The sequence below is a fragment of the Carassius auratus genome, linkage group LG28B (assembly GCF_003368295.1).
Source record: "Carassius auratus strain Wakin linkage group LG28B, ASM336829v1, whole genome shotgun sequence".
Lineage (NCBI taxonomy): Eukaryota > Metazoa > Chordata > Actinopteri > Cypriniformes > Cyprinidae > Carassius > Carassius auratus.
Window position 1 is genome coordinate 7,584,621 of NC_039293.1, and position 25,052 is coordinate 7,609,672.

The 25,052-nt window shown below is 42.6% G+C and overlaps 1 protein-coding gene across 1 annotated transcript; it reads right to left on the minus strand.

Annotated features, from left to right (window-relative positions):
- Positions 1–257: 257 nt before the first annotated feature.
- On the minus strand, positions 258–14,409 carry LOC113067412 (tripartite motif-containing protein 35-like). Its single transcript, XM_026239809.1, has 6 exons — positions 14,014–14,409; positions 13,576–13,671; positions 11,825–12,055; positions 11,523–11,545; positions 3,837–3,958; positions 258–1,586 (listed from the first exon to the last, which is right to left on the minus strand). Exons 1-6 carry the CDS (start codon positions 14,407–14,409, stop codon positions 1,081–1,083), a joined length of 1,374 nt encoding a protein of 457 aa, XP_026095594.1. The 3' UTR covers positions 258–1,080.
- Between the last annotated feature and the right edge of the window lie 10,643 nt (positions 14,410–25,052).

A 25,052-nucleotide genomic window follows, 5' to 3' on the forward strand; every position in this document is an offset into this window, starting at 1 on the left:
TAGCAAGTGGAGTTCTTGGCAAAAATAAAATAAAACCGTCAATTCTGTTACTGTTAAACTCTGTTACCAAGGCAGAGTAACAATGCTGACAATAGTGTAACAGAATTGATTTCACTGGACAATTGTTTCTATTCTGTTACTTTCAGGATCAACTCTGTTTAGCAACTATTTACAATTACATTTGTTGTTATAACATTACTCATAAACATCATATCTCATAAACATTACTGAAAAATAATGTTTGAAACTTCAGGGCATTTTATATGAAATATAGATTTAATCACAAGATTCAAAACATTTGTTTACTCTTATGTTAAGTCAAGAACAACTATTGCGTATATGAAAACTAAAACATACAGGCATCATACACTTACTGACTTTGTAAATAGACACAAAGGCATCATACACTACACGACTGAGGATCACACAATACCAGACTTTATATTCCTTCTGATCACAACAAACTCACACAAATGTAGCTAGAAGATATGTGACAAATGAAATCATCTGTGTTATAACATCTGCTGAAAATATCACACACTGATCTCCTCTGAGCTTGTGTCTGTGATCATCATACATTACATGATTTTCAATTAAATATGTCAACTCAAATCTACAGACTTGGCCAACTATCATCATCTTCTCCAGACTGTAAATCTCTGGAAAATTTGGCTAACAGATTACGTTATCAGACTACAAAATATCTTTATGGGAGATCTTTGATCCCATTTCTTTCTTCTGTAGATCTGTATAATTTAAAACTGAATTTATTTGTTCATAACTCAAGAAATTTGAAACATTGATGCTGTTATCTTCCTTTTTCACATAAGCATACAATATAAGTGAATATTACAAAAGACATTTAACCCCCCCAAAAAACTCTTTCATTGAAACTCATTTATCAGGGAGAGAAAGACTGCAGAAAGACTAAAAACTTACAAATATGACAGCTAGCATCTGGTTATGGTTGTTATTAAGATGTTTCTCACGTTATCTAACTGTAATTATAGTATAACTGTAGAACTTATCTCTTACTCATGTGATTAAAACATGATGAAAGATGAAAGCAGGAGCTACAGATTACTGACTACTGATCGATAAGATCCTCAGAGAAGAAGAATAATCATAATTACAGAAGAAAGGAAAGAGTGTGTGAGTGAAGGAGGTTGTGAATGTGTGTAGATGTGTGTTAGTTACAGGATCAGAGAATGACACTGTTCCTCTGTCATAGTCCAGATTCACTCTCACACGATCAAGATTATGATAAACAGGAAAACCAGAACCTGGAGACAGTCCTATTGGATCATACCACACACACCAGACATCAGTGTAGAAGAAATCCCGTCCCTTCCTCTGGTTTGATGCTGTAGTTACTCCAAGTCTCCAGAATGCACTCTGTTTAACCTCCACATCCCAGCAGTGTGTTCCTGAGTTAAAACCCTCTGAACCCAGAACACAGGGATGAAAGTCAAATCTCTCTGGATTATCAGGAACAGGTTCATTTTTCATGATGCATGTCACACTGGTCAGATCCTCAGACAGAACGAGATGAGGATCAGCCGTGTTTGGATCCAGAATCACAGGAGCTGATGACACACAATCAATAGATCATGATCAAGAGTGAACACAACACAGATGATTCGTTTGTTATAAAGCAAACATACAATAATTAAATATGATTAAAAAAAATCTGCATCAGTATCAGCCACTTTACTTGATAATTATTCAGTAATTAAAATAAACGTTAAATAATAATAAATAAAAAAAATAGCAAAAGAACATCAACAAAAAAATTATTATTAATTATTAAAAACAATTTAGCAACTACTTGAAATAAAATAATTAACAAAACTGAAAATATTTTTTTTACAGTAATAAAACGTACAAAAACATAAATAAATGTACAGTACAGACCAAAAGTTTGGACACACCTTCTCATTCAAAGAGTTTTCTTTATTTTCATTACTATGAAAATTGTAGATTCACACTGAAGACATCAAAACTATGAATTAACACATGTGGAATTATATACATGACAAAAAAGTGTGAAACAACTGAAAATATGTCATATTCTAGGTTCTTCAAAGTAGCCACCTTATGCTTTGATTACTGCTTTGCACACTCCTGGCTTTCTCTTGATGAGCTTCAAGAGGTAGTCACCTGAAATGGTTTTGACTTCACATGTGTGCCCTGTCAGGTTTAATAAGTGTGATTTCTTGCCTTATAAATGGGGTTGGGACCATCAGTTGTGTTGTGCAGAAGTCATATGGATACACAGCTGATAGTCTTACTGAATAGACTGTTAGAATTTGGATTATGGCAAGAAAAAAAGCAGCTAAGTACAGGAAAACGAGTGGCTATCATTACTTTAAGGAATGAAGGTCAGTCAGTCTGAAAAATTGGGAAAACTTTGGAAGTGTCCCCAAGTGCAGTCACAAAAACCATCAAGGGCTACATAGAAACTGGCTCACATGCAGACCACCCCAGGAAAGGAAGACCAAGAGTCACCTCTGCTGCGGAGGATAAGTTCATCCGAGTCACCAGCCTCAGAGATCGCAGGTTAACAGCAGCTCAGATTAGAGACCAGGTCAATGGAACACGGAGTTCTAGCAGCAGACAGAAAAACTGTTAAGAGGAGACTGTGTGAATCAGGCCTCCATGGTAGAATATCTGCTAGGAAACCACTGCTAAAGAAAGGCAACAAGCAGAAGAGACTTGATTGGGCTAAAGAACACAAGGAATGGACATTAGACCAGTGGAAATCTGTGCTTTGGTCTGATGAATCCAAATTTGAGATCTTTGGTTCCAACCACCGTGTCTTTGTGCGACGCAGAAAAGGTGAACAGATGGACTCTACATGCCTGGTTCCCACCGTGAAGCATGGAGGAGGAGGTGTGATGGTGTGGGGGTGCTTTGCTGGTGACACTGTTGGGGATTTATTTAAAATTGAAGGCATACTGAACCAGCATTGTTACCACAGCATCTTGCAGCGGCATGCTATTCTATCCGGTTTGCGTTTAGTTGGACCATCATTTATTTTTCAACCGGACAATGACCCCAAACACACCTCCAGGCTGTATTAGGGCTATTTGACCAAGAAGGAGAGTGAGGGGTGCTGCGCCAGATGACCTGGCCTCCCTGACCTGAACCCACACGAGATGGCTTAGGGGTGAGTTGGACCGCAGACAGAAGGCAAAAGGACCAACAAGTGCTAAGCATCTCTCGGGGAACTCCTTCAAGACTGTTGGAAGACCATTTCAGGTGACTACCTCTTGAAGCTCAACAAGAGAATGACAAGAGTGTGCAAGGCAGTAATCAAAGCAAAAGGTGGCTACTTTGAAGAACCCAGAATATGACATATTTTCAGTTGTTTCACACTTTTTTGATATGTATATAATTCCATATATAATCCCACATGTGTTAATTCATAGTTTTGATGCCTTCAGTGTGAATCTATAATTTTCATAGTCATAAAAAAAAAGAAAACTCTTTGAATGAGAATGTGTGTCCAAACTTTTGGTCTGTACTCTATATATTAAAAATAAATAAATCCTAATTCAAAATACTGACAATTAAACACTTAAAGAAGTATATAAAATATTGACAGATTTCAGCATTATCTGTGAAGAACCTGATCATCTACTGCACCAAAATCAGCAGCTCACTTCTAGAAATAATCAATCCCACAATTCAGTGCGCTTCACTTTCATTTTCAGTCACAAAACACACAGAAGTGATTTCAGCAGTTTTTAAGACTCTAAAAAACTTTTTTATTTTGATGTGCATCATTTCCAGTGTGTGTGTATGAAGCTCAGATCTTCTGCAGTCAGACTCACTGTTCTGGACGATGTCCTGCATCTTCTTCCAGACTCTGAAGGACAGGTTCCCCAAGTAACGTGGCACATGAATCAAAGCTCCAGAAGGAGTCTGTGGATCCGGCTGTGATGAGATCTGGAATCTGGAAGAACATTCAGAATCAGAACTGAAGTGTCTCTGTGTAACCGGTGGCTCACGACACCAGTTTTAAAATCACTTTTCTCTGCGTTGTGAAAGCAGACACGGGACAACAGGCGGCGGTTTCGCTGGGTTTTACTCTGAGATCTGATGTAAAACAAAATAAAAACAGCCTTTGAGTACAATCACCCTTATCTTGCTCTATAAAACAAATGTGACGTAGATTTAATTACCATGTGCTTTTCATCTCCACATTAGGCCAAAGACACAAATATAACTTAAATTGGGCAAAATGACAAAAATAACCACACAGGTAAGTAAAATAACATAATACACAATTTGCAACGAAGATATAGAAATAAAAGCAACAATTAAAATAAAGATTAATAAGGCTTAGCAGGAGCCAAAAATAACCCACCTCTTCCATGCAATTACAATGCCAAGAGGAAGAGGAGGGGACATAACAGGAAATTATGTAGGCTCATGATGACATCACCGCAATAAAGGGGAAGCGTACTCAACACACTTAGGCAATCATATCAGGTTCATGTGAAAAACAATTTTGTGAGAATTATAACAATCAATACATAGGTTTTAACAAAACACTTTCTGTACCTGTTACACTCACCCCCCAGAATTCACACAAAATTCTTAAGAGTATAACAAATAAAACACTGGTCACTTGAATTACATGGTCTACACTTTAAAGACAGTGAAGACTCCACCTAGAAAGTTACCCAAACAAGGGATACAAATATGGAGAAAGTTGGCCAAACTTCTACACATTTTGCAGGCACACACAAAGTGCCCATTACACTTCGATAAACTCATACCAAGTACATAAACAGGATTAATATACACAAAATAGAGAAGATTACACTTTGGTTGAGATGTATTACCAGAGATTGTGTAATACTATACACAACCCTATACATGAATAAAAGGAGATACAGACTCCACACCAAGTAAGATTTCGAGTTGAATCATTGATTCAATCAGCCTACGAACAGGTCTTAGTACTCTACCAAACCTGGTAGTGTAACGATCGTCAAAGTTATGGTCAACCAAAGGACCACGTGAACTGTCAGGAACAGGAACAGTAGAAAAGGCACTAGATACAGTGTCAAGGTCAACAGAAAACTCATTTTGTGCTTCAGAAACAGTTTGAGAAGAATGAGATGAGACCCAAGCAGCAGTACTATCATTGTCACAAACAGCAATGTGAGAAATGACAGACATGGACTCAGCATGTGACAAATCATCAGTGACAGGTAAGGTAGACTCAACCACATCACATACAGATTGAGAAGGTGTGGTACAAGGACCACCACTAGCACTTTCACCAACAGAAACCTCAGTTGAAGGCAAAGGAAGAAAGTTAACTGGCAACAACAGATTCCGATGTACCACTTTCTCATGACCAGATTTGTCACTGATCTTGTAAATGTGCAGTGAAGGTTTGGAGTCAACAACGGAATACATGGTGGGCTCCCATTTGTCGGCAAGCTTCCGTTTACCTCTACAACCTCTGTTGGCAATGAGAACATGATCACCAACTGACAGGGGCAATCCTTTGACTCTCTTATTGTACTGATCAGACTGATGTTTTTGTTCAGCAGTAGAGTTCTTTTGAGCCAGCGTCATAGCAGACTGTAGATCACTGACAAGAGATTGAACATAGTCATGAACATGTAATCACAGATCGACTCATCACGAAGCACGCTTTGAAACATAAGGTCAACAGGCAATCTCTGCACCCTCCCGAACATCAGGTAAAAAGGGGCAAACCCAGTCGTTTCATGGGCAGTGCAGTTATATATGAATGTCATTGTTTGTACCAACTGTGGCCACTTTTGCTTGGATCTGGGTGGAAGCGATCTCAGCATGTTCCCCAATGTTCTGTTGAACCTTTCAGTCCCACCATTCCCCATTGGGTGGTACGGTGAAGTCCGTGACTTGTCAACGCCAGCAATATCAAGAAGCTCTGCTATCAGCTCACTTCCAAAATTTGCTCCCTGGTCCGAATGGATACGCTGGGGAAATCCATAGATACAAAAGAAGCCATCCCAGAGTTTCTTAGCAACACTTTTAGCACATTGGTTTTGGCAAGGAAAAGCGTGAGCTAACTTGGTGAAATGATCCGTAATTACCAAGACATCCACAGATTTATTGTGCCTATCTTCAGCAGACCAGAAATCAATACAGACGAGCTCCAATGGGGCAGTGGTCTTGATGCTCTCCAAAGGCGCTCTTGCTGCTGGCTCCGGAGTTTTACTCAGGACACAACGGGCACAAGTCTTGACATAATCACGTACATCACGTTCCATCCCAGGCCAATAGAACCTCTGGCGGGCTAAAGACAGGGTACGAGGCTGACCTTGGTGACCGGCCAGATCATGAACACCAGAGAGTGCTTGCTGTTTCATACAGGCAGGCAGGACAAATTGAAACTTTTTATGCTTATAGAGTGGATCTTTGACAGCTCTATACAGGATGCCATGAAGCAAACAGAGTTTTTCCCACTGCCTCAAAATCCTCAAAACTATCAAATCCTCATTCGCACGCTCACGCCTGGTAGGCCTGCGCTTCCTGCTGACATAGAAAGCCACCCTCGAAATAACTGAATCTTTGTGCTGCTGACACTGCAGTTCAGACAATGAAAAGGCATGGATTACGTCTTGACAGTCGGGAATCAAAGAAGTCAAATGATTACCCACAGATGTTGCTCTGGATGCAGCTCCTGAATCCCAATCATCACAGAGAGACAAGATTGATGAAACATCCTCAGTGCCAGATCGATTACGGCTATTTGTGCCTTTTATCAAACGTTTTTGACCGGCCGTCAAATTGAACAATGGCTTTGCGACACGTGTACAGCCAGGGATTAAGCTCTGGTAGTATAGAACCATGCCCAGAAATGATCTTAGTTTCTTAGGCGAAGGTGTGACATTATCTTCCTTCATCAGGTCATTCTTTTGAAAGGCTGAAATGACTGCTACATGGTCTTTGTCCACGGAAACTCCAGATCCGCTGATCACATGGCCCAGAAATTTGATGGAGCGCCTGAGAAAGCGACACTTTTTCGGAGCCAACTTCAAATTACTAGCTCTCAACCGTGAAAACACTACTTCCAAGCGTTTCAAAGCCTCCTCTTCAGAGCGGGAGAAAAACCAGCAAATCAAGATAGCAAAGAAGGCTGGAAAAATTTAGATCTCGAAACACACTGAGCATCATGCGCATAAAGGATGCTGGGCTGTTACACAGGCCTTGGGGAAGACTGTTGTATTCGTACAAGCCCATTGGTGTTGTAAATGCGGTGTAATGACGATCAGAAACATGGAGCGGGACGTTGTAAAATCCTGACATCAAATCAACAGAGCTGAAGAAAAGATTGCCTCCTAGAGCAGCCAGGCAGTCTGCCTGATGAGGCAAAGGATGAGCATCCTTAATGGTCTTTGCATTAAGCCAGCGAAAGTCCGTACAGACTCTGAGAGATCCATCGTTCTTCCATACCATTACTAAAGGAGATGCATACTCGCTGACGGATTTGCTAATGATGCCTTTCTCTTCCATTTCAGAAAGTACCTCTCTCAACTTCTGGTAGTGGGCAGGAGGGGTTCGGCGATATGGCAGACGAAACGGACGCTCATCGCTCAGATGAATCCGGTGTACAAAGTCTTTCACCTCTCCACAATCGAGTCTGTCTCTGGAGAAAACATCACGATAGGACACGATAAGACTCGTCAACTCCTCCTTCCATGACTTGAGGACCTCACACCCTTCGATATCAATGCGCTCCAAACCATACTCATGCAGTAACTGCACAGGATCAACAGTTGGAATAGACTTGGGGAAAGCTGCATCAGGAACTTGAGGTCTGCACACATCTTGTGAAACTGTAACATCCTCCACTGCCAAACAAGGAGACACATCAGCCAGCTTAGCATTAGGTCGAAGAGTTATTGGAGACTCGGTGGGATTTAAGATCTTCATCAGCACCCATCGATTACCCCACATAGGAGTCACCACATGTCCAACAAGAACATGATGTGGCGCTGAACGTGACGTAGTGGGCTCGACGATGACGGAGCTTCCTGGGGAGACATTAGTGTTAGAAGGTAGTTTTCCCCAGACAACGTGCTCACACCTGGGAAGCAAGGTAACGGCCTGACGAAGCCTAACCGTGCCGAGCTTAGCAGGCTGTTGGGGACCAGACCAACGAGAAACACCGCTCAAGAGCTCAAGAAATTCTTCACACTCAGGGTTGCTGTTTTGGCAGGAAATCAGTTCCCAGTATCTCTTTTCGGCTTTCATCTTCTGGAGCACACATTTGATTACATTACTGCCGATAATGAACTCATCCTTCTGTCCAGGCACTACTAAGGTTGGTACGATAAACTTGAACCCGTAGACTTCGATTTCCAGGTCATATGCGCACTTAGGCTGAGTAGTCAGACCACCGCAGCCCACCAGGACCACATTACCAGGAATCACTGAGGGTTGAGGGAGAACTCCATCGGCACGCAACTTGGATTCACTTTCCATACTCAGTGTGCAAGCCATGCTGCCAGAATCTAGCATACCGTTCAGCACGGACTGGCCACCGACAGTCACAGGGGCATAAAAGAGTTCACTAGCTCCATCAAATTTCTGAGATCCCACATACAGCACTGTTTTGTCTGGTGGCAACAATTTGCAACTATTTACAAAAATCTCATGTGGGTCTGACTCATCTTTTGGGGGAAATACAACACTGCCCATGTTATCCCCCTCCGCACATGGGCTATTTAGTTTAACTGAATGGCTGAAGGTGGCAGCTCAAGGCCTGTCGTCCTAGGACAATTGCTCTTAAAGTGTCCAGGTTTGAAGCAGTTACGACAGAGCCTCTGGCGCATACAATGAGTATGTGTACTGTGCTCTTTAGATTGACATACTCTACATGCTGAGCTCAGACTGGGCTTGGGGTCTGAAGTTCTGACAGGACCATTTGGGATGGACGAGGACAGTGAAGCAGTGCAGAGAGATAAAACTTTGCCCATCATGCCAACCAACTGCTGCATACTAGCATCAGGAGTAAAAGGAGCAGCGTTGGGGTTCAACTGACCAGTTAAACTTGGTATCTGGCTTGTGAGTTCAGGCTGTTTGGGAGAACTTGACACAGAATCGTCACAGACAGTTGCAGTGTTCTGATGGCAAGCGGATACAGGCAATGAGCGTGAAGTTCTAGCAAAAGCCCTCTTCAGAGTCCTGCGATGACTATCCAGTCGCTCTTGAACTTCAGCAGCACTCCACTGTTCAGCAGGCTTGAACTGAAAAGACAAAGCAAGGCCAGGATCTGGACAGTGTGAGATAAACAACATAACAGCTTCAGTAGCAGGGTCCTCAACACACTTGTTCCGTCTACGCAAACACTCATCAGCCACATCAATCGCCTTATTGAGCCGTATCCAGTAGTCCATCGGGCTCTCATCCGCCCTAGGCAGGGTGTTATAGAAGTCAGACATAGGCATATTTGAATACATCAACTCACTGAAATTGCGCTTCAGTATATCAAACACGGCGGTGGGGAGCACTTCAGCAGTCAGCCCAGGGAAGCTGCGCAAGGACACTTTGACTACATCTCTCGCTTTTCCAGCTAACCTGCTCAAAATGAGATCAGAGGCAGTTTCATCAGTGCATTTCTTTCTGTTCAAATAACTGTACATCAAATCTTCCCATTCATGTACAGTAAATGAATCACTTTGATCTCCTCTAAAGAACGGTGGAGGCACAACATCATGTTGGACAATGATTTTCAAATTAGAAGCATCAAAACATTCACCTGAATGCTGTACATTTGATTTAGATTGCACTGGGCTGGGCTGTTGCGTTAAGTTGAGACTGGCTGAAATGCTTTCACCAATTTCCTGTGCCAAATCAGAAATAATACTCCCCAAAGACTCGATCAGTGTTAGGGCGTGCAAAAGGGGTAGAGCAAGCAGCTGGGCTCCCTGAGGTACCAATAGCTGAATCAGATGCATGAACATGGTCAATATCTGCAGTAAAGAATGTCCTCCCTCTCCCAAAACATTGAGGTGAAACTCCATACATATTGTCAGGACGATTAAGTACAGCCCCACTACCCCTGCCTACTGGTAGCATGGCACTAGGTCTTTGTGCAGGGCTAAAATTATCCTGACTGACAGTGTCCTCAAACATGACTCAGTTCGAATAGAAAAAAAAAAAAAAAAAAAAAATGCTATAACAGTTTCAAAGAATATGAGAAGAAAAAAAAAAACACTGAGATTATTTAACTAATATGCAGATAAGTGTAGTTTGCAGAAATACTCATTTAGACCCTCTCAAAACAGTCCAATTTTAGTTTCAGGGAGAAAAAATAATAATAATTATGTGACGACGATCACAAAACACTGTCCTTCAGCTTGCAGCAACACAAAGAACAGTTCAGTACAGCGTTGCACGAGGAGAAATAAAATAAAATGTGATCACAAAAATATCCCGTCAGTGATGAGCGTGCAGCAATGCAAAAGAGGAGAAAAAGAGAGAGCGTCAACACTTCAAAACGCTTACGGCGATCGTCATTAATAAAAGTCACAACAGTTTTTCATCATACTTCATAAAAGGGCAACCGTTCAACCTTTACCGTCTGCGATATGAGCAACAGAAGATAGAACCCTGACAACGGGATCGGACGAGATGAACGGAGCTGCGACCTCCGCTAACGGCGAAACACTCTCACTCACATCCAGCGATCTTTCATGGCACACCGTAGTCTGTTGAAGCAGCAATTCCGGCGACTGGTAATCAGCCGTTCATGCGAAATCCGAAGGGTCACAGCACTACGTGTAACCGGTGGCTCACGACACCAGTTTTAAAATCACTTTTCTCTGCGTTGTGAAAGCAGACACGGGACAACAGGCGGCGGTTTCGCTGGGTTTTACTCTGAGATCTGATGTAAAACTAAATAAAAACAGCCTCTGAGTACAATCACCCTTATCTTGCTCTCTTCCATGCAATTACAATGCCAAGAGGAAGGAGAATACAGAGAAAACATACCTGATGTAAAACAAAATAAAAACAGCCTTTGAGTACAATCACCCTTATCTTGCTCTATAAAACAAATGTGACGTAGATTTAATTACCATGTGCTTTTCATCTCCACATTAGGCCAAAGACACAAATATAACTTAAATTGGGCAAAATGACAAAAATAACCACACAGGTAAGTAAAATAACATAATACACAATTTGCAACGAAGATATAGAAATAAAAGCAACAATTAAAATAAAGATTAATAAGGCTTAGCAGGAGCCAAAAATAACCCACCTCTTCCATGCAATTACAATGCCAAGAGGAAGAGGAGGGGACATAACAGGAAATTATGTAGGCTCATGATGACATCACCGCAATAAAGGGGAAGCGTACTCAACACACTTAGGCAATCATATCAGGTTCATGTGAAAAACAATTTTGTGAGAATTATAACAATCAATACATAGGTTTTAACAAAACACTTTCTGTACCTGTTACATCTGGATCAGAAGCAGAGAGAGAGAAGATCACTCACCTTTCCATCGAGACTGGAAACTCCTGCAGAACAAACACAACATTGATCAATCAATCAATCCTTCAATCAATCAATCAATAAATCAATCAGTCAGTCAATCAATCCACCCATCCATCAATCATCAACAACTCAGTCAATCAATCAATCAATTCATCAATCAATCAATCAATCAATCAATCAATCAATCAATCAATCAATCAATCAATCATCAAGAACTCAATCAATCAATTAATCCATCCATCAATCAATCAATCATCAATCAATCAACCATACATCAGTCAGAGTATGCTGTGAAATCAGACCTTCAGAAAGCAGACGTCACTGTCTTTCATCTTCTCCTCCGTGTCTTTGATTGTGTGTGAAAGAGCTGAGATGTGTCTGTTCATCTCCTCCAGCTTCTCCTTCATCATCTGCTTCTTCTGCTCCTCTTCCTCTCTCAGTGCAGTGATTGTAGCTTCTTCTTCATCTCTGAGAAACTGATGAAGCTTCTCAAACTGCTGTTTAATCTGACGCTCTGTGTGCTCAGCTTGAGACTGAAATCAAACCACATTCACTTCAATCGTCTCCATCAACACACATCAACACAATCACATCATTCAGATCTGAGAGAAACTCATAGACAGACATATAACAGATCCAGAAGAAGATTGATGATCCTCATTTACACAAATAATCAACTGGAGTCCATTATATTAAATATATCAGATCATAACTGTATATAGTTGTGGCGAGTGGGGCGGGGCAGAGAGACGTGGGAACGAGGAGTGAGGCCAGGTGTAGTGATTGGAGATGAGCTGCACCTGCGCCCCACCACCTGTCTCGAGTCCCACGTAGGAGATGGAAGGATATAAAACTGGAGCGACGACCGTGAAGGACGAGAGAGGCAGTTTTGCTTTTTATTTGCGTGTATCAGACGTCCGTGAGGGGCTGATGCGCTGTTTTGTTATTATTAAAGTTTCAGTTTGATTGTGCGCCGGTTCCCGCCTCCTTCTTGCCGATGAGTATGGAGTTTTAATATCATTACAGTGGTGCCGAAGCCCGGGAGAAGGAGGGACGAGCTGCTGAAGATCCCTCACCGCTGTGGTGAATCCGCGGTGCCCTCGAGCTGGCGAAGTATGTGCCGCCATGGACGCTCGAGGCGGTGGGCTGGAGCGAGTTGCCGGGGACGGGCGAGCTCGCTGCCGGCCGCCCACGATATGGAGGGGCGGCTGCCGTCCGTGAGGGAGCGGAGGAGTCGGCGCCGTTCGCCAGGGGGCCGGAGCCTGCAGCCTCTGCGATGGAATCCGGAGGGGCAGGGAACGGGGGACTCCTGCCGCTGCCCAAAATCGGAGGAGCCATCGCCGTCCATCGGGCGGCGGAGGAGTGTCGTGCCGTCCGGCGAGGGCCGTCCAGTGCCACCGCCAGGCACCGCGGAGGAGATCACCCAGCCGGTGGAGGGCCGAGCAGCAGTGCGTCTGGGAACCGGAATTATTATTATTTTTTTCTCTCTCCCCTCTCTCGTCCCTGTCGCTCCTCCTTCCATCTCCTTTTCTCTCGCCTCGTCTGTCCTACCCCCAGGTTCCTTCAGGTCCCCGTGAGCACACCCCCCCCCCCCCCCCCGGAGGGAAGGGGAGGGGGGAGTAGAGCGCAGTCTCAAGGGTACCCCCCAGCCTGCGAGGGGCGATGGGGGTATGTGACGAGTGGGGCGGGGACGAGAGACGTGAGAACGAGGAGTGAGGCCAGGTGTAGTGATTGGAGATGAGCTGCACCTGCGCCCCACCACCTGTCTCGAGTCCCACGTAGGAGATGGAAGGATATAAAACTGGAGCGACGACCGTGAAGGACGAGAGAGGACCAGGCCTGGGATATTATTTTATGTTTTGCTTTTTATTTGCGCGCATCAGTCGTCCGTGAGGGGCTGATGCGCTGTTTTTTTGTTTTGTTATTATTAAAGTTTCAGTTTGATTGTGCGCCGGTTCCCGCCTCCTTCTTGCCGATGAGTATGGAGTTTTAATATCGTTACAATAGTGATCTACAGCTGTAATGAAAATGACTCTGGATTCTGTTTCCTCACCTTGATGTGTTGAACTGTTTTCTCAAACTCTTCTTTTGTTTTTTCATTGTGTAAAAGTTTCTCCTGTAAGGACTTCAGTGCTGTATTGAGCTCCTCCTAGAATTAAATAAAAATACATAAAACACCAGATTACAGTGACAAAGCAAAAGACGATCCAGTGATATGATCATATAATGCAGTGCAAAAGTATTTGCCCCATCCAGATTTCTCATACTATCTCATATAAAATTAATTCAGAAATTAAAACCTGTCTTAAACAAACACAACCTGAGTGAACACAAAGCACAGTTTGTAACTGACAAAGTTATTTATTGAAGCAAAAATAGTTATCCAACACCAACTGGGTCTGTGTGATACTGGAGTTCAGCTGTACTGAACACAACCGGCTCGGATTACTTTTATAATAACATGAATTTGTCCCAAACTGATTTCTCTCACCTTATATGATGAAACCACTTCATCGATGGGTCTGAATGTGTTATTGTCGTGTTTCTGAGAGTTAACACACACTAAACACACCGGCTGTTTGTCCTCCAGACAGAAGAGTTTGAGTTTCTCACTGTGTAAACTGCAGATCTCTTCAGATCCTGATGAACGAACCTCATTTCTCTCCTTCAGGAACGACTCACACAAGTTTTTTAACACAAGATTACATGGAGGATCAACTTTTGAGGATCTTCTTCTGCAGACGGGACACTCCTGAGTTTTCTTGGTTCTCCAGAACTGTTGAAGACACTCTTTACAGACACTGTGACTACATGATAAAACTACAGGATTCTTGAAGATTTCCTGACATACAGGACAAGAAATATCATCTTCAGATAGAGAAGCCATTTTCACTCTTAGAGCTCCAGTGATCTAAACTTTACTTATGACAGTTTGAAAAACAAATCCCCTCGAGAATCACAAATATCTAATATCTATTCAGAACCAAACTTCACAAAGATCCTTCTGTAAAGTGTTTCTCTTGGTTCTTCACTGATGGCTGGTTCTTTATTGTTTTTGTCAGTAGAGAAGAGAGTCAGTGTGAGAGAAGCAGAAATAACACGTCAGTCTCTTCCTGGTAAAAGCTGTGAGAGTGAGGAGCTTATGATCACATGACTGTGTTTAAACAAGTCTGACAGGAACATCAGGATTTCTTCAGGTAAAATCTTAACAAACTGCATTCAGAATGAACTTTGAAACGTTAAAATAAACTGCTATAAAACACACACACACACACACACACACACACACACACACACACACAAAAGAACAACGAAGAATACACATTATTTGGTGCATTTAGTGAAATGAAATGGTATATGTGAAGATTTCCAGTCAGGATTTAGACCGTATCATAGTACTGAGACTGCTCTCCTTAGAGTTACAAATGATCTGCTCTTATCATCTGATCGTGGTTGTATCTCTCTATTAGTTTTATTGGATCTTAGTGCTGTGTTTGACACAATTGACCACAGCATTCTTTTGCATAGACTTGAACACTTTGTTGGCATCAGTGGAAGTGCATTAGCATGGTTTAAATCGTACTTATATGATCGCCATCAGTTCGTAGCAGTGAATGAAGATGTATCATATCGATCACAAGTGCAGTATGGAGTACCTCAAGGCTCAGTACTAGGGCCGCTACTCTTCACGCTTTATATGTTACCCTTGGGAGATATCATCAGGAAACATGGTGTTAGCTTTCACTGTTATGCTGATGATACTCAGCTCTATATTTCTTCGCGGCCCGGTGAAACACACCAATTTGAAAAACGAATGGAATGCATAGTCGATATAAAAAACTGGATGACGAGTAATTTCTTATTGCTAAATTCAGAAAAAACAGAGGTGTTAATTATAGGACCTAAAAACTCTGGTTGTAATAACCTAGAACACTGTCTAAGACTTGATGGTTGCTCTGTCAATTCTTCGTCATCAGTTAGGAACCTAGTTATGCTACTTGATCGCAATCTTTCCTTAGAAAGCCACGTCTCTAGCATTTGTAAAACTGCATTTTTCCATCTCAAAAATATATATAAATTACACCCTATGCTCTCAATGTCAAATGCAGAAATGTTAATCCATGCATTTATGACTTCAAGGTTAGACTATTGTAATGCTTTATTGGGTGGTTGTTCTGCACGCATAGTAAACAAACTACAGCTAGTCCAAAATGCAGCAGCAAGAGTTCCTACTAGAACCAGGAAGTATGACCATATTAGCCCGGTCCTGTCCACACTGCACTGGCTCCCTATCAAACATCGTATAGATTTTAAAATATTGCTTATTACTTATAAAGCCCTGAATGGTTTAGCACCTCAGTATTTGAATGAGCTCCTTTTACATTATACTCCTCTACGTCCGCTACGTTCTCAAAACTCAGGCAATTTGATAATACCTAGAATATCAAAATCAACTGCGGGTGGCAGATCCTTTTCCTATTTGGCGCCTAAACTCTGGAATAACCTACCTAACATTGTTCGGGAGGCAGACACACTCTTGCAGTTTAAATCTAGATTAAAGACCCATCTCTTTAAACTGGCATACACATAACATACTAATATGCTTTTAATATTCAAATCCGTTAAAGGATTTTTAGGCTGCATTAATTAGGTAAACTGTAACCGGAACACTTCACATAACACCGTACTTTCTACATCATTAGAAGAATGGCATCTACGGTAACATTTGTCTGTTTCTCTCTTGTTCCGAGGTCACCGTGGCCACCAGATCCAGTCTGTGTCCAGATCAGAGGGTCACTGCAGTCACCCGGATCCAGTACGTATCCAGACCAGATGGTGGATCAGCACCTAGAAAGGACCTCTACTGCCCTGAAAGACAGCGGAGACCAGGACAACTAGAGCCCCAGATACAGATCCCCTGTAAAGACCTTGTCTCAGAGGAGCACCAGGACAAGACCACAGGAAACAGATGATTCTTCTGCACAATCTGACTTTGCTGCAGCCTGGAATTGAACTAATGGTTTCGTCTGGTCAGAGGAGAACTGGCCCCCAACTGAGCCTGGTTTCTCCCAAGGTTTTTTTCTCCATTCTGTCACCGATGGAGTTTCGGTTCCTTGCCGCTGTCGCCTCTGGCTTGCTTAGTTGGGGTCACTTCATCTACAGCGATATCATTGACTTGATTGCAAATTAAAACAGACACTATTTCAACTGAACAGAGATGACATAAATTAATTCAATGATGAACTGCCTTTAACTATCATTTTGCATTATTGAGACACTGTTTTCCAAATGAATGTTGTTCAGTGCTTTGGCGCAATGTATTTTGTTTAAAGCACTATATAAATAAAGGTGATTGATTGATTGATTGATGATTGGTTGATTGATGATTGATAGATTGATCAATGTTGTGTTTGTTCTGCAGGAGTTTCCAGTCTCGATGGAAAGGTGAGTGATCTTCTCTCTCTATGCTTCTGATCCTGAGTCACTTCAGTTCTGTGAGAGAAGCAGAAATAACACGTCAGTCTCTTCCTGGTAAAAGCTGTGAGAGTGAGGAGCTTATGATCACATGACTGTGTTTAAACAAGTCTGACAGGAACATCAGGATTTCTTCAGGTAAAATCTTAACAAACTGCATTCAGAATGAACTTTGAAACGTTAAAATAAACTGCTATAAAACACACACACACACACAAAAGAACAACGAAGAATACACATTATTTGGTGCATTTAGTGAAATGAAATGGTATATGTGAAGATTTCCAGTCAGGATTTAGACCGTATCATAGTACTGAGACTGCTCTCCTTAGAGTTACAAATGATCTGCTCTTATCATCTGATCGTGGGTGTATCTCTCTAAAACTCTAAAACTCTGCTTGTAATAACCTAGAACACTGTCTAAGACTTGATGGTTGCTCTGTCAATTCTTCGTCATCAGTTAGGAACCTAGGTGTGCTACTTGATCGCAATCTTTCCTTAGAAAGCCACGTTTCTAGCATTTGTAAAACTGCATTTTTCCATCTCAAAAATATATCTAAATGACGGCCTATGCTCTCAATGTCAAATGCAGAAATGTTAATCCATGCATTTATGACTTCAAGGTTAGACTATTGTAATGCTTTATTTTCAGAATCAGAATCAGAATGAGCTTTATTGCCAGGTATGTTCACACATGCGAGGAATTTGTTTTCGTGACAGAAGCTCCGCAGTACAACAGAATGACAGCGACAGAACATAAAACACATAATAAAAGAATAAAAAATACAAATAAGTAGATAGTGAATGACAATATACAAATGACAATTGTAGGCAGGTATATTACAAAATGAAGTTATGTATGTACATATATATTGTGTGCAAAATTTAAGTGTATACTAAGTATGTGTGTTAGATAAATAAAGTGTGTGTGTATATAAATATAAAGTGTAGTGTGTTTGCCGTTATTATCAGCTGTTCATAAGATGGATTGCCTGAGGGAAGAAACTGGTCCTGTGTCTGGTCGTTCTAGTGCTCAGTGCTCTGTAGCGTCGACCAGATGGCAACAGTTCAAAGAGGGAGTGTGCTGGATGTGAGGGGTCCAGAGTGATTTTGACAGCCCTTTTTCTCACTCTGGATAAGTACAGTTCTTGAATAGAAGGGAGAGTTGAACCGATGATTCGCTCAGCAGTCCGGACTACCCTCTGTAGTCTTCTGAGGTCAGATTTAGAAGCTGAGCTGAACCAGACAGTTACTGAAGTGCAGAGGATGGATTCAATGATGGTGGAGTAGAACTGTTTCAGCAGCTCCTGTGGCAGGTTAAACTTCCTCAGCTGGCGAAGGAAGTACAACCTCTGCTGGGCCTTTTTCACAATGGAGTCAATGTGAATGTCCCACTTCAGGTCCTGAGAGATGGTGGTTCCCAGGAATCTGAATGACTCCACTGCAGTCACAGTGCTGTTCATGATGGTGAGTGGGGAAAGTGCAGAGGGGTCTCTCCTGAAGTCCACGATCATCTCCACTGTTTTGAGCGTGTTAAGCTCCAGGTTGTTGAGACTGCACCAGACAGCCAGCTCTTTTACCTCCTGTCTGTAAGCAGACTCGTCACCGTCCTGAATGAGGCCGATGAGTGTGGTGTCATCTGCAAACTTCAGGAGCTTGACAGAGGGGTCCTTAGATGTGCAATCGTTGGTGTACAGGGAGAAGAGCAGTGGGGAGAGAACACAGCCCTGGGGAGCTCCGGTGCTGATTGTACGGGTGCTGGATGTGTATTTTCCCAGCCTCACTAGCTGCTGCCTGTCTGTCAAGAAGCTGTTGATCCACTGACAGATGGAGGTGGGCACGGAGAGCTGATTTAGTTTGGGCAGGAGGAGGTTTGGGATGATCGTGTTGAAGGCCGAGCTGAAGTCCACAAACAGGATCCTCACATAAGTCCCCGGTCTGTCTAGGTGTTGCAGAACATAATGCAGTCCGATGTTTACTGCATCGTCCACAGACCTGTTTGCTCTGTAGGCAAACTGAAGAGGATCCAGCAAGGGCCCAGTGATGTCCTTCAGGTGGGCCAGCACCAGTTTTTCAAATGACTTCATGACTACAGACGTTAGAGCCACAGGCCTGTAGTCATTTAGTCCTGTAATTTTGGGTTTCTTAGGGATGGGGATGATGGTGGAACGTTTGAGGCATGAAGGGACATCGCACAGCTCCAGCGATCTGTTGAAGATCTGTGTGAAGATGGGGGCCAGCTGGTCAGCACAGGATTTCAGACAGGCTGGTGTAACACAATCTGGGCCTGGTGCTTTTTTCCTTTTCTGCTTCCGGAAGACCTGGCGCACCGCATCCTCGCTGATCTGAATTGCAGGTGCCCCACCTGAGAGGGGGGATGCAGGAGGTGTGAATGGTGAGAGTGCTTGATTGGAGAGGCATTCAGGGCTGGTTGCAGGAGTTGTGAAGGGTGTGAATGGTTGTGTGGGGAGGCGTTCAGGGCAGGTGATAGGTGTTCTTTCAAACCTGCAGTAAAACTCGTTCAGATCGTCTGCCAGTCGTTGATTCTCTACAGTGCTGGGGGGTGGTGTCTTGTAATCGGTGATCTTCTTTAGACTTTCCACACTGATGCGGAGTCGTTGGAACTGAACTGAGTCCTTATTTTTTCAGAATAATTCCTCTTTGCCACTTTGATCTCCTTTTCCAATGTGTATTTAGCCTGTTTATACAAGACATTGTCCCCCTTCACGTAAGCATCTTCTTTGGCCTGACGGAGCTGTCTGAGTTTTGCAGTGAACCACGGTTTGTCATTATTGTAAATTAGTTGAGTCTTTGTAGGAATACACATATCCTCACAGAAGCTGATATATGATGTTACGGTCTCTGTGAGTTCGTCCAGATCGGTGGCAGCAGCTTCAAAAACACTCCAATCAGTGAGGTCAAAACAAGATTGTAAATCCTGCTCTGCTTCATTAGTCCATCTTTTTACAGTCCTTGATACAGGTTTAGCTGATTTTAGTTTCTGCCTGTAGGACGGTATTAGATGAACCAGAAGGTGATCAGAACGTCCCAAAGCTGCTCGTGGAACAGAGTGAAATGCATCCTTTATTGTGGTGTAACAGTGATCCAATATATTACTGTCTCTTGTGGGACAAGTAACATGCTGTCTGTATTTTGGCAGTTCACGGGACAGATTGGCTTTATTAAAGTCCCCGAGAATGATTAAAACAGAGTCCGGGTGTTGTTGTTCTGTCTCTGTGATCTGATCGGCGAGTTTCTGTAAAGCTGAGGTCACATGCGCTTGAGGATGGATGTAAACACTGACCAGAATGAACGAGTGAAACTCCCGTGGTGAATAGAATGGCTTGCAGTTAATGAAGAGTGTTTCGAGATTTGAGCAGCACGTCTTCTTTAACACAGTTACATCTGTACATCACCGTTCATTGATGTAAAAGCATGTCCCGCCGCCGCGCGATTTCCCAGTCGATTCTGATTAGCGATCCGCTCTAAACAGCTGAAAGTCCGGCAGATGGAGCGCGCTGTCCGGTATGGTGTCATTCAGCCAGGTTTCCGTGAAACACAGAGCAGCAGAGTGTGTGAAATCCTTATTTGTCCGAGAAAGCAGAAGGAGTTCGTCCGTTTTGTTGGGTAGAGAGCGGAGATTTGCCAGATGGATGCTAGGCAACGGCGTTCGAAATCCGCGCTTCCTGAGTCTGACGAGCGCTCACGCTCGCTTCCCCCGTCTGCGCGTCCTGAAGCGCTTGATCAGCGCCGCCGCTCCTCCGATAACAACGTTCAGTAAAACATCTGAATAATTGAAATCCGGAAAAACATCTTGTGGTGCGTTCTGCCGAATGTTCAGCAGTTCTTCCCTGGTGAAACTGATGGCAGGAATATAACTAAAGACAGGACAAACTAACAAAAACACAAAAACATATGCAGAGCTCGTCACGGAGGCAGCCATCCTGTATCGGCGCCAGCGATCAGGTGGTTGTTCTGCACGCTTGGTAAACAAACTGCAGCTAGTCCAAAATGCAGCAGCAAGAGTTCTTACTAGAACCAGGAAGTATGACCATATTAGCCCGGTCCTGTCCACACTGCACTGGCTCCCTATCAAACATCGTATGGATTTTAAAATATTGCTTATTACTTATAAAGCCCTGAATGGTTTAGCACCTCAGTATTTGAATGAGCTCCTTTTACATTATTCTCCTCTACGTCCGCTACGTTCTCAAAACTCAGGCAATTTGATAATACCTAGAATATCAAAATCAACTGCGGGCGGCAGATACTTTTCCTATTTGGCGCCTAAACTCTGGAATAACCTACCTAACATTGTTCGGGAGGCAGACACACTTTTGCAGTTTAAATCTAGATTAAAGACCCATCTCTTTAACCTGGCATACACATAACATACTAATATGCTTTTAATATCCAAATCCGTTAAAGGATTTTTAGGCTGCATTAATTACGTAAACCGGAACCAGAAACACTTCACATAACACCGTACTTTCTACATCATTAGAAGAATGGCATCTATGCTAATATTTGTCTGTTTCTCTCTTGTTCCGAGGTCACCGTGGCCACGAGATCCAGTCTGTGTCCAGATCAGAGGGTCACTGCAGTCACCCGGATCCAGTACGTATCCAGACCAGATGGTGGATCAGCACCTAGAAAGGACCTCTACTGCCCTGAAAGACAGCGGAGACCAGGACAACTAGAGCCCCAGATACAGATCCCCTGTAAAGACCTTGTCTCAGAGGAGCACCAGGACAAGACCACAGGAAACAGATGATTCTTCTGCACTCTGCAATCTGCAATCTGCAATCTGACTTTGCTGCAGCCTGGAATTGAACTACTGGTTTCGTCTGGTCAGAGGAGAACTGACCCCCCAACTGAGCCTGGTTTCTCCCAAGGTTTTTTCTCCATTCTGTCACCGATGGAGTTTCGGTTCCTTGCCGCTGTCGCCTCTGGCTTGCTTAGTTGGGGTCACTTCATCTACAGCGATATCATTGACTTGATTGCAAATAAAAACAGACACTATTTCAACTGAACAGAGATGACATAACTGAATTCAATGATGAACTGCCTTTAACTATCATTTTGCATTATTGAGACACTGTTTTCCAAATGAATGTTGTTCAGTGCTTTGACGCAATGTATTTTGTTTAAAACACTATATAAATAAAGGTGATTGATTGATTGATTGATTGAATAATAAATCATTTTATTAGTTTGTGGATTTGCTTCAGCTAGAAAGGACTACTGAAAATAAACAAAATGTGCAAAAGGATTTTGAAAAAAAAAATACCCTTAGAAAGAGCTACTGCATTCAAACCAGTGTTTTAAGTGGGCCGGTACGCACCTGTACTCTTGAGCGTACCGCCACCTCTCCGTGCGCCCAGAACGTGCTTTTAGCGTACCGGTACGTTCATTTGGACCAAATGAGGTTTTAATCCTTTGCCTGCGCTGCCGCTTTTCAGAACGCACTTCACAATTCACACTTCCTAATTCTTACTAGTTCGGAGTTTGGAGCGTGAATCATTTGCACCAGTTCGGGAGTTCGGAGCGGGTTTGTGAATCATTTGAGTCAGATCAGGAGTTCGGAGCGGGTACGCGTATCATTTGAGTCAGTTTGGGGATCGCGAATCATTTGAGTCAGTTTAGGGATCGCGTATCATTTGAGTCAGTTTGGGGATCGCGAATCATTTGAGTCAGTTTAGGGATCGCGTATCATTTGAGTCAGTTTGGGAGTTCGGAGCGGGATCGCAAATCTTTTGAGTCAGTTCGGGAGTTCGTAGCGGGTTCGCGAATCATTTGAGTCAGTTTGAATGCAGTAGCTCTTTCTAAGGGTATTTTTTCAAAATCCTTTTGCATATTTTATTTATGTTCAGTAGTTCTTTCTAGCTCAAGCAAATCCACAAACTAATAAAATGATTTATTATTAAGGTCGCCTGTTGACTGCTGTATATAAAACTCCTTCAATATAGTTGTTGTTACCTCAGGGGATGAGGGGAGTTATAAAAAATAAAAAAATAGAAAGTACATATATTTTTTTGGCTATAATAGAGTACCGTTTTGGGCCACTTAAAGCACTGATTCAAACTGACTCAAATGATTCGCGAACCCGCTACGAACTCCCGAACTGATTCAAATTATTCGCGATCCCACTTCGAACTCCCGAACTGATTCATATGATTCGCGATCGCCAAACTGACTCAAATGATTCTCGAACCCGCTACGAACTCTCGAATTGATTCAAATGATCAGCGAAGCCGCTCCGAACTCCCGAACTGAATTCAAATGATTTGCGATCCCCAAATTGACTCAATGATTTGCGAACCCGCTCCGAACTCCCGAACTGACTCAAATGATTCGCCATCCCGCTCCGAACTCCCAAACTGACTCAAATGATTTGCGATCCCCAAACTGACTCAAATGATTTGCGAACCCGCTACGAACTCCCGAATTGACTTAAATGATTTGCGAACCTGCTCCGAACTCCCGATCTGACTCTAATGATTCGCGAACCCGCTCCGAACTCCCGAACTGGTTCAAATGATTCACGCTCCATACTCCGACCAGAATCGTAAAGCCACGTTCTGGGCGCACGGAGAGGTGGTGGTACGCTCAAGAGCTATATTTGGAAGTGGCGGCTGTGTATATATAAAAGCACTGTGAATATATATATATATATATATATATATATATATATATATATATATATATATATATATACAGTATTGTTCAAAATAATAGCAGTACAATGTGACTAACCAGAATAATCAAGGTTTTTAGTATATTTTTTATTTGCTACGTGGCAAACAAGTTACCAGTAGGTTCAGTAGATTGTCAGAAAACAAACAAGACCCAGCATTCATGATATGCACGCTCTTAAGGCTGTGCAATTGGGCAATTAGTTGAAAGGGGTGTGTTCAAAAAAATAGCAGTGTCTACCTTTGACTGTACAAACTCAAAACTATTTTGTACAAACATTTTTTTTTCTGGGATTTAGCAATCCTGTGAATCACTAAACTAATATTTAGTTGTATGACCACAGTTTTTTAAAACTGCTTGACATCTGTGTGGCATGGAGTCAACCAACTTGTGGCTCCTCTCAGCTGTTATTCCACTCCATGATTCTTTAACAACATTCCACAATTCATTCACATTTCTTGGTTTTGCTTTAGAAACAGCATTTTTGATATCACCCCACAAGTTCTCAATTGGATTAAGGTCTGTAGATTGGGCTGGCCACTCCATAACATTAATTTTGTTGGTTTGGAACCAAGACTTTGCCCGTTTACTAGTGTGTTTTGGGTCATTGTCTTGTTGAAACAACCATTTCAAGGGCATGTCCTCTTCAGCATAGGGCAACATGACCTCTTCAAGTATTTTAACATATGCAAACTGATCCATGATCCCTGGTATGCGATAAATAGGCCCAACACCATAGTAGGAGAAACATGCCCATATCATGATGCTTGCACCTCCATGCTTCACTGTCTTCACTGTGTACTGTGGCTTGAATTCAGAGTTTGGGGGTCGTCTCACAAACTGCCTGTGGCCCTTGGACCCAAAAAGAACAATTTTACTCTCATCAGTGCACAAAATGTTCCTCCATTTCTCTTTAGGCCAGTTGATGTGTTCTTTGGCAAATTGTAACCTCTTCTGCATATGCCTTTTTTTTAACAGAGGGACTTTGCGGGGGATTCTTGAAAATAGATTAGCTTCACACAGACGTCTTCTAACTGTCACAGTACTTACAGGTAACTCCAGACTGTCTTTGATCATCCTGGAGGTGATCATTGGCTGAGCCTTTGCCATTCTGGTTATTCTTCTATCCATTTTGATGGTTGTCTTCCGTTTTCTTCCACGTCTCTCTGGTTTTGCTCTCCATTTTAAGGCATTGGAGATCATTTTAGCTGAACAGCCTATCATTTTTTGCACCTCTTTATAGGTTTTCCCCTCTCTAATCAACTTTTTAATCAAAGTACGCTGTTCTTCTGAACAATGTCTTGAACGACCCATTTTCCTCAGCTTTCAAATGCATGTTCAACAAGTGTTGGCTTCATC

Coding starts and splice junctions, on each gene's coding strand:
- LOC113067412 (XM_026239809.1), bottom strand. CDS start 14,409: ATGGCTTCTCTATCTGAAGATGATATTTCTTGTCCTGTATGTCAGGAA. Junction 3,959..11,522: donor TTTCCAGTCTCGATGGAAAG/GTGAGTGATCTT, acceptor ATGTTCTTCCAG/ATTCCAGATCTCATCACAGC. Junction 1,587..3,836: donor GCAGGACATCGTCCAGAACA/GTGAGTCTGACT, acceptor GTGTGTCATCAG/CTCCTGTGATTCTGGATCCA.